The 10,830-nt window shown below is 29.8% G+C and overlaps 1 protein-coding gene across 1 annotated transcript; it reads right to left on the bottom strand.

Annotated features, from left to right (window-relative positions):
• Nucleotides 1-8,214: 8,214 nt before the first annotated feature.
• LOC137828586 (ethylene-responsive transcription factor ERF027) lies at nucleotides 8,215-9,889 on the bottom strand. Its single transcript, XM_068635225.2, has one exon. The coding sequence runs from the start codon at nucleotides 9,538-9,540 to the stop codon at nucleotides 8,923-8,925; it is 618 nt and encodes a 205-aa protein (XP_068491326.1). The 5' UTR covers nucleotides 9,541-9,889; the 3' UTR covers nucleotides 8,215-8,922.
• Nucleotides 9,890-10,830: the final 941 nt, after the last annotated feature.

Here is a 10,830-nt window from a genome sequence, read left to right on the forward strand (position 1 = left end):
TTTTATATGTAATAAAATATAATCTTACATGAGTTTTTGCTTTTAGTAATGAAATTCACCATCGTTCTTTCTTTACACTTATCCCCTTTTCTATACGTAAAAAAAAATAAAAATACCACCTTTCCTTTTTATTATTTTTATTTCTTTCTCATCATCACACCAGCTTCCCCCAGAACCTATCACAAAAGAAATGTTCAAGCATCACTTTCCTAATAAATAATGTATAAATCTCTTCAAGTGATGCATTAACATCATTGACAGTACAAAAGTCGAATTAGATAATTAAAAAGAAGAGGACAAAAAAAAATCCAATACGTACGAAACTAATAACTGCTGATTACTGTCACTATTCAGAGTTTTTACATAAATTATGCATAGTCGTTTGAAGAAGCATTAATAATAATAATATTATTATTATTCTGAAAAAGAAATAATTATTATCGGTGGTTGTGTTAAGTGGTAGGTGGGACTTGACTGGGTTCAGCGAACCAAATCTCTAGATAGTAGTTATACGAGCAGTGCAGTCTTTTCTTTCCAATTCATTTTATTCCTTTAAGCTTTATTTGGATAAATCAGCCAAAAGTCAGGAAATGAAAAACAAAGTAAAAAATGTCACTATTTAATGTCAAAAGAGAGGAAAATAACGAAAATATTTGTATAGACAAAAATTAAGTTGAAAAGATAAAATGTAATTTGTAATATGATAATTAAATAACTACTAATATCATCTTTTAAATAAAAAAATAAAAATAAAAGTATTTTAAGAATGTTACAACCTATTACACAAGACACGTTATAATTTCTGATCCAAAAAATAAAGAATCCATAAAAAATGTCTACCACCCATACAAAAATAACTGATAATATCTCTTCACAACTAATGAACGAACAAAAATGTAGATTTGATCAAGAAAAAAAATGTAAAGGTGACCACATGTAATAAGTAGTCAATCATACAAATAACAAAAAACCAGATTTCCCAAATATGTACCCAAGATTGACCAGCCCTCCAACTTTAAAAAAGGAATATTTCCTTTTGTGATTAAAAAAGGCATAAGAAAAATTAAAATTATTTTTTTAATAAAAAAATTAGACGATAAAAATTTGTTGTGTTTATGCTCTGCATCCATGTATATCTTAAAATAAGTAGACACACTTTTCCTATCTACACAACATAGAACGAGCTTTAATATATATAATCCACAAAATAGGAGAAATAATACATTAAAAAATAAATTTGATAATCACACAGAAATATCTAAGAAATCATTTAAAATAAGCAAAATTAAAAACATGTATCTTAAGTTGAGTCATATGAAAAACTTCTTTCCACGTCAACCTTCTTTTATTTAAAAAAAACTTTATTTCTATAATTGCATATACTTTTCATCATTATAATCCAAAAACCTTTTCAAAATAAATTTTATTTTTTATTAGGCTGAAATATATAGAAATGTTAAAATCATAAAGTACATAACTATAAAACTACATGTAAAAAATAACAATAAAAAATAGTATAAAAATATGTATAATATATAATCAATCATACATACTACATAACTATAAAATTACATGTTAAGACATAAAAACAGAAACAATAAAGAAAATCTATCATTATCAACATGTTTTCTTGACTTTTTGTTTATATAATACTGATCCCATATTTTATGAACAGACAAATGGGAAGGAAAGAATAAAATAATGATCTCTAATATAAAAAATGATAAGTGATATAATACAGAGAAAAAGAATGAAAAATGAAAGTATATAAACATGATTACTTGTCATTTTAAAATTTCCTCCACAATAACTTTTATCATTTTTTAGTCAATGTTTTAAAAAAATGTTTTTATTTAAAAGTAAGAATATCATAATCGATTTAGAACTCTAGTTTCTCTTGGTAACAAGAATCTCTAAATCAAGTTTCAATTTGTATCATAGCTAGTATTCGGTAGAGAGAAGAAAATGATCGTAGAAATAAAAAAAAGTAAAATAGATTAAAATTTACAATAGAAATTGAAATATTTGATTAAAATTAAATAAGTGAAAATGAAATAATATTAGGTTTTATTCGCTTTTCATTACTCTTCCTATTTTTAATCTACTAAATAAACTCACTTTTTTCCTATGAACCTTCAACCCTCCAACAAAAACGTATCATACCTTTTTTTTTCCTCTGAATTTGTTTAATCTCTCGCTCCCATCGCAAATAAAATCAATTCGTTATTATGGTTTCTTTTTTTCACGAAGAATGACTTTAAAAAAAGTCATTTTAAAAGTTTATTATGTGTCTTTTTAGATTTCTAAACAATTAAAAATTAAAATAACAAAAGCTAATTTTTGAATAATTATCCTAATAATATCATCATTTGTTTCTTTTTTTTAAAGCCATTTTTATTATTTAAATTAATTTTTATTTTATTTATATATGTAAAAAATAATTACTTATCAAGTATAACTAGGTGACTCGTACTAAAGAGAATCAAAACCATCATTATTTTAGCAAGTGTTTTACAAAATAATAGACTATTACACAAGAAGAAGGTGACTTGACAAAACTAGTAAACACATTTGTTATTCAATCTGGGGACACCATAACGTTAAATAAGATCATTTATTTTTATTTTCATTAGTTAAATTTAATATTTTATTATTAAATGGAGTTGTAAAAGGAAGGGAAAGAAACATACAAATGTCAAACAAACTTTAAACTAACAAAAACAAATATGAATAAAATTTTTAAATAAAATAATAATATAACTAATTATGAAATGAAAGTGAAAAAAAAATATGGTGTAAACCCTTCTTAAACTAATTATGTTTGTATAAGTTTTGTTCAATGCTAGCTTGTTGGCACTGCCAATTATCCACATTCATCAACCACCTTGCTGTGCACCCTTTCCTAGTCTTTCCAATCAGAATATATATATATATATATATATATATATATAAAAGAAAATTCACATTTTTATCACATAAGATAACTTTATAAAAGTCATTGTCAAAATGTGCACAACTGGAAAATCAATATTTGTTGTGAAAAGAAATTGTTGTATGTGGCAATGTAAGATATTTGAGTGTTTGATTTCTTATTTAAGATACATAAAGTTGGAAAAATGATGGAATAAATACGGTCGCTAATAGGATTGTTACTAAGTTACATAGAAAAGAAATAGGTTTTCATTTGGTTAGGAGGTATAGGATGTGGTAATAATATTAGGGTAAGTTTTTTTTATCCCATATTATATGTTTTTTTTGGGTTGGTGTGCTGATTTCAGTATAATGGGCTGGTGTGCTATTTTGGTACCATGTATAGAGTTTAAAAATTCTTAAGAAAAAAATGTTATCTATGATGAATAAAGATATACTAATACCTAATAGAGTGTTTCTTTTTGCATTGTTGTGTTTCTTTGCTGTATAATTCGTTGAACCTTGATTATTAAGCAAATCAAAGGTGGGTATCTAGTTTTTTGAAGCACGATGTTAGGAACTTTAAATTTACCTATGTAACATTTGTTTAAGGATTTTGGTTGATAAAGATTATTCAAGGTATTAGATTGTTTGTAAGTGTTTTTTCTTAAATTTTTGAAATTGTAACATACTATTTACAGTGGTTGATTTTTTCTTTGAATTTTCTAGGCAACTATATAAAAAATATGAGATTATTTTTTTTTATAAGAATTGATACATTCATAAAATATTTCATATTATTTTAATTATTTATTTTTGGAGAAAATATATAAGTTCGAGAAGTTATATTTTTCATATCTTAAATATTGGACCTCCTAACTCCCACCTGACAACTTTTCAAGCATGCTGCTATATATGGAAATTTCATGTATGCAAATATTATTTCACTTCCTTCTATAACTATCTTTTTAAAATTCACATTGCCAATTTTGCCCCCTTATCCAATCTCTTACTTTACCCTCTGAACTGGTACATATTCTCATTGTCCACACAAAAAAAATCTAAATTTTTGTTTGTTTTTATTTTTATTTTTTCCCATATATATTTTATCCCCGTACTAATTCTCTTACAATGTTTCATTCACATCTGTTGTATTTTTGTATGTTATACTAATTTTTCTAAATTAAAAATATTGCTCTGTATATCTTAATAAAAGAAATTAATGTGTAATGTTTCAGAAACAGAAAAACTATACAACATTAAAAAAACCCGTCCAAGTAATCTGATGTATTAAAATATTTAAAGAGTATTTTCCAACTCACTACCCTCTTCACAATTTACATAACTGTATAATGAAGTAGCACCATTATTATTAATTATAATATAATGTAGCTGAAAAACATATTATAAAAAAATAGCAAATAAAATAAGCATCAAAATAACTAAGAAGACGAGCTTGGAAATGTTATATGTAAGACTCTATCACTGTTGGATCAATTCACTTGAACAAAAAACAACCGTCTTAGCTCAGTGATAGAGTCTTCCAAATTTGGTACATCCCTCAAATATATTTTCTTAGTTCATAATTTTTTTTAATAGAATCCATCTTTTATATATAAGAAAAGGTAACACGCTTTTATTGAGTTTGTGTGTGACTAGTCCAATATTTGTGAAATGCTGGTGATCTAACATCCCTCTAAAATAGATAAAAACAAATTATATTAATGTGATATATTTTTTAAATATAAAAAGTAACTATTTAATTATACTATTGTTATTGTTTAACTTTATAAAACATTAGGAAAAATACTATATATGTTTTATTTTATTTTTCTGTAAGCTGAGAATCCAGAAGCATCTGGAGAAGCCAAAGGAAATTAGTGATTGTATTTATATCTTTTGCATGAAAACATACCACCAATTATGATGAAGATGGTGCAGTGCATATATAACATCACTAAGGGGTCCGCCATGGGTGAAGCACGAGAATCTTCCTCAAACAAGTGTGTCATTGTTCCCTCAGTAACTAAAATATGATTGAAAAACACTAGCTTTAAAAAATAATTAAAAATAAAGGTGTAGTTATAAATTATGTTGTTCAACTTCTAATAATAATTAAAAATAATTATATATTTATAATTAATAAAAAATATAATTACAAATTATATTGTTGAATAATAATTATATTGTTTAAAGGAGTTGCAATATTGCCAAAAGTTATAAAAAATTATAACACTGTCACTACATCTTTTTTAGGAGAGTAGTTCTAAAATGGTCATTAATATAAGCAGAAGCCTGATTAATATAAGAAGTGAAAATTGATTCTTTTGGTAATTATGTTGGGAGGAAGCAGATGGCATCTCGATTTTACCATTCTTGTGAATCCCTTTATTAAGATTCTATTGATATATTAAGAATTTATTGACTCTTAAAAATTTAGAATGTATAACATGTTCATTGAATTAACCCGAGTTTTATAATTAAAAAAAAAATGAAAAGGAAAAGATGGGACAGATGAACATTAGAATCTCTAAAAAATCTAGATAGAAGCATAATCCTTAATTCATCCCCACTATCTCTCACATTATTTCCTTTTTAAGTGGCTAATCTAAACTCATTACCAATTAGAACCCTTTAATTAGTAGCTTTAGGGCAAAATTGGAAAAGACCCATTTTCGGAATACTTCCCTCTGCAATCCTTACATATTCAGATTCATTCTCTCTCTTGCTAACCTCTAAAACTGCAAAGTAGAGTGTGTTTAGGTGCAATGTTGTAAACCTGATTTTTAATGATTTTAACTTTGTACAGTTACTTTGATTTAAAAACATCCTTAAAGTAACATTATGATACGAAATTACGAAGATTTTTTTTTATAAAATTCATTTTTTGCCTATTTATCAGATATGTTGGCACAAAATTAGACCCGTTTGCACTCATTGGATGTGCCAAATTGGTTTTTCAAATTCGAAGACTTTTCCATTCTGGCTCCTGCAAAGTTCAACCGTATATCAAAACAAAACATGAAAATTGACAATGAATCTCCCTATATCCTCACCTTTCAACAAGACTGATTATATCACCAAATAAAATAAGAAAAAACCCTAAAATCCCAACTGTTATTGAAAAATTAAATACTTAATACACTATCAACCTATAATAATTCTTTCATAAGTCTTAACCATTTTTTATCAGAAAAATGATAAATGGAATTAAAATGGAGCATTAAGTCCTCACTATAAACATAACATTTTTCTCCAAATTTGACATTCTTATTTTCATTCAACTATTGTGAATTACACCTATTCATGCTTTTCAGTGAATGTTTGAATGCACTTAAGTATCTTTTGAAACATTAAATAATATTCTTGAAAAATTATTATTTATTGAAATAAAAACAAGTCCGGCAAGGGTTACCCTAAATCTGAATCTCAAACTAAAGTTAAGACCTTATCTTTATTGAAACTATATAAAGTACAAATTGCGAAAAAGAAAATTAATTATATATCAATCTATCAAAAAATACTAATATAAAAATGTTTCTATTGTCAGTCTATTTTAATTACATTTTAAAGTTAATGTTAGACATAATGAAACTGTTTGAGAGAGTGAGCTTTTCATCCTATGGTCACGCGCCTCTGTACAAAGTTTCTCACAGTGTGAAAGTAGTATAGTCTCTTTGGACAAACAGAAAATTTGCCTATGTCATTATATCATCTGTAAGTATTGAATTATTAATGAGTTTTTTTTTCCAGTGAACCTAGAACATGACTGTCGTATCATAATGTGTTGCCATGTTTCTGACCTAATATTCTCTTTTCTTTTCTTTTTTATTTTCCTAGATGTCATGTACATAGTTCATCATCATTTCATTTTTACACATCTCAATTCTACAAACTTCTCATATCATTTCATTTTTCATAATTATAAATGCAAATCTAGCATTCTCTAATTATATTGTAATAAAAGAAGATCTAGAGTGTAATGTAGAGGAAAATAAGAAAAAAAAAGTAAACCAAATTAACTAATCTTCTCAAACACTAACATATAAGATCAGCCTTCTTCGTAGTTTCAAGGTAAAATTAGATTATTTTCACTGGTTAAAGTACACTGATACCATATCACAGGGAGGACATTTTCTCCTCATACATACTGAAACAAACATTGTTGTAAATTTTGTACTGACATTTCGTCCTTATCCCATTTAATGTTTTCTTTTGGATAGTAAGCCAAATTAAAATAGTATATTGTAATCAAAGATTTGGTTTAGTTAATACGACAGTTGCAAATGGAAAAAAGTCACTGTTCAAATAGAGGCGCCTTGGTCAGATCATCAATATATCAACATCCTGTCATAACCGTCGGCACAAACTTTGCGTCATGTCGGCAAAGATTGCCAACGGAAGGGCTCCAAAAGGTAAATGTCTATCATAGACCAGAGCGTTCTATCTTGATCCATGTTCCAATTTCAACAGCATTTATAAACCTTGTTCTAATTCAAGAAAATCCTTGAAGTTGTGTACATGGTAGAGGTCCAAAGTTGATATACGAGATCCATAACATAACCAAATGAAAAGGAGTGATTGTCATTTGTCAACCGTTGTTGATGTATCACTGTTCTTTTTCTTATAATTTGTCTGGTCATTGGTCAAGGTTTCGGTGAACTCAGAATCATTAAGGATTGAATGCTACTTATCCAAAGCAGAAACATCTATATATTAGTCATATACTATAAATACATAAGGCTACCGACATGAACTTAATGGATATCTCAGAGTTCCAAAATATCTTGTTCCACCAACACACACCTGAAGAACCTTAAAAAATATATTGATATCATATTAATTAATGCCAAGAAAATCTTTCTTGATGTCACTCTACTGAATGAAAAAGAGGACAGTCATTGATTCTTCTAATATAATCGCAAAACATCAAAGAGAGACGTGTTACTTTGAAATTAATCATTTCCTAATACCTATTTAAACATAAATTCTTTATTACCTAAAAAACTTAAGGGTTTTGAAATTGTAAGAAACTCTTCCTTTCACCTTTTATGTGTTCAAACTGTTGATTCCACAAGAATAACTGTCCTAAAACTATTTCTTAGTGTATCTCTCTCAAGTGTGTCCTAATTTATTTAACTTTTGGTTCATATCATAGGACAAAGTGTACCAAAACCCTTACATTTCTCTTGTTACACAGCAACTCTTCTGTTTAAATGTTGATGCTGTCGTTTATGATTGAATATGAAGAAAGTTATGATTAGCAGAAACATTGTGTGCAGTGTAACTTTGGCTCCAGATGCATAGCATAAGAGAATGGATACACCAGTTATTTTGTCATATACTATATATCACTCTCTAGAAGAGCTTAGATACATACATACCAGAGATCCTGAAACTTCTACAAACTTCCAGAAATAGTTTTTATTCATTAATACAAATCTGCCGCAAAAGTACCCCAAAAGGGCAACAAACCCCACACATGTATAGAATCGTCTATGTATTACTAAGGAGAAAGAAAGACCCATGACAAAAGTAGAATCCTTCTAGCTAGGTTCCCCCAACTGGTTAGACCGTACGGAACTACGGAACTACGGATCTAACAAAACAACGGATCACATAAACCATTCCCTAAAACCGGTGGCATCTCGCACCAAACCCAGCGATGATGAAAGTAACCTTATCTCATTCCTTGACCTTATCCCCTTCCATATACACCTTATCGCAACCTTCCCAGCAGCATCCTTTAAAACCAAGATTAGCTTGAACCAACAAAGAGGGCAAACCAAAGACAGACACAAACACTCACACTCACTCAAACATTTTTCTTTTGTAGGAGACAACAAATATTCTCATAATCCTGTCGGAGCAATTATCTTGAATATTCAACATACTTATGACTGAAACTTATAACTATTTGTAATCTGGAACAACTTGTGTAGGTTGTTCTCACAAACCCAAACAAACACAAAACAAATTGACTTACTTATAGAAACAAGAAGAAATCATTGATCAGAGGGTATAACTCCAAAGGTTATCTCCATCAGAATTGCCAGGCGAATCATCAGAAGAAAAGGAACTGATCCTAGGGGGACTAACCTGCATTCCCCTGGCCATTTCATCAAGCAAATTCGGCATGTTCAACAACTCATCCTCATCATAGTACTCCTCACGCCTTTCCAACTCCTGTCCAATATGAGGGTTTACCGCTTGCCCACTCTCCTGGGGCGCCCTCACGATCCTGGCCTGCGCAGCAGCCGCAGCCGCAGCGCGAATATCGGTGGCCGACAATGACGCGGGAATCGGGTACGAGAGTATGGAATTGGGGAAGTTAAGGGGCGTGTCGGGTCCCTTCAACGCGAGAGCCGCAACATCATAAGCGGCCGCAGCCATTTCCGCTGCCGGGTAAGTCCCGAGCCAAATGCGCTTGGTTTTACGTGGCTCCCTTATCTCGGACACCCACTTACCGCTACGGCAGCGCGTCCCCCTGTAGCGGAAGGCGGTGGAAGGAGTGGGAGACGGAGAGGACGTGGTTGGGGTTGGCGAAGAGGAGGAAGAGAGAAAGAAGTTATCAGGGACTTGTATTGGTGGGGGTGGCAGTGGGACGTTTGGAAAAGGGTTGTCATCCATGTAGAATTAGTAGAAGTAGTAGTAGTTGTTGTAGGCAGGCACATAGAACGAACTTTGTTGGTTGGTTGTGATGTTGCTGTTGTTGGTGATGTTATGTGGAGATTAAGGAAATTGATGAAAGTGGCTGTGGTGCGTGGTCGTTGGTAATAATTAAGGGTTAGAGAGGTGAGAGAGTGAGTTGGAATGAAAGCAGAAAGCAATGGTTGTTTTTTTCTGGATTGGGGGGATTAATAAATAATAGTCATGTAATAATAAAAGGGAAGCTCAACTGAAGCTGAAGCTGAAGCAATGGGATAGATAAAGCGTGGGAAAGTCGCGTGGTGGAAGGGACTTTAGTTAATGTTGTGCTGGCTTGTATACGGGTTTTGGTAGTATACGTTGTGAAGTTGAAGTGAGGCCACACTCTGAACACGTATTAGGCACACCATTCGCACCAACAAATTAATTCTAGCTGTTTACTTGCTGGTCGATCATCGGGGATCATGGCTTTCACTCTTTTTGTACACATGGGGATGGGGTCTCTCTTTATGACTAATAAATTTTAATGACCACATTTTGTGTACTGCTATACGAGTCTCACTACCTTTTCTTTTTCTTTTCTTTTCTTTTCTTACCCTCTCTTTTCCTTCATCATCCATATCATACACTTCTAGCCACTCCACCCTCTCCTAACCTAACTCATCACATTCACTTCACCTCTAAATATTACCCCAAATCTTTTCAACTTCAAAGTCATATAATGCATAAGTATATTTTACAAGTTAATTGTAAAATTGATTTTATGAAATTTATATAAATTTAATATTCACTTCATGAAATGATAATATAATCATTTAGAGTATACTCTAACTAAGAATTTGTGTTAGGTTGTATTGAAGATTACAAAATCTATATTCACTAAAAGATAAGATTATTTCACTTTATATAAATCTCATCGTATTTGATAAAGTTAAATTATACTTACCTTACTTCTTAATATTAATTAATATTTTCAACATACTTGCCTTATTGATTTTTATATCATAGCAATGTTAGCACTATTTCTAATAGGAAAACTATTTATATCTAGGTTTTTAAATTATTTATTCAAACACTTTAGGTGTCAGCTGCTTAAACGCCTATTTTGACCATAGGCACTTGTTTTCATAAAAGTTATATTAAGTTACAATTTATGCTTTGGCAAACTACATCAAACATATAAATTTTTAATAGGCTCTCTCTAAAATAAATAAAATACACACGTATATATGTATATACTCATAATTTTAATATACACTTGGTTCTTTTACA

The sequence above is a fragment of the Phaseolus vulgaris genome, chromosome 7 (assembly GCF_051622355.1).
Source record: "Phaseolus vulgaris cultivar YP4 chromosome 7, ASM5162235v1, whole genome shotgun sequence".
In the NCBI taxonomy this organism is placed as follows: Eukaryota; Viridiplantae; Streptophyta; class Magnoliopsida; order Fabales; family Fabaceae; genus Phaseolus; species Phaseolus vulgaris.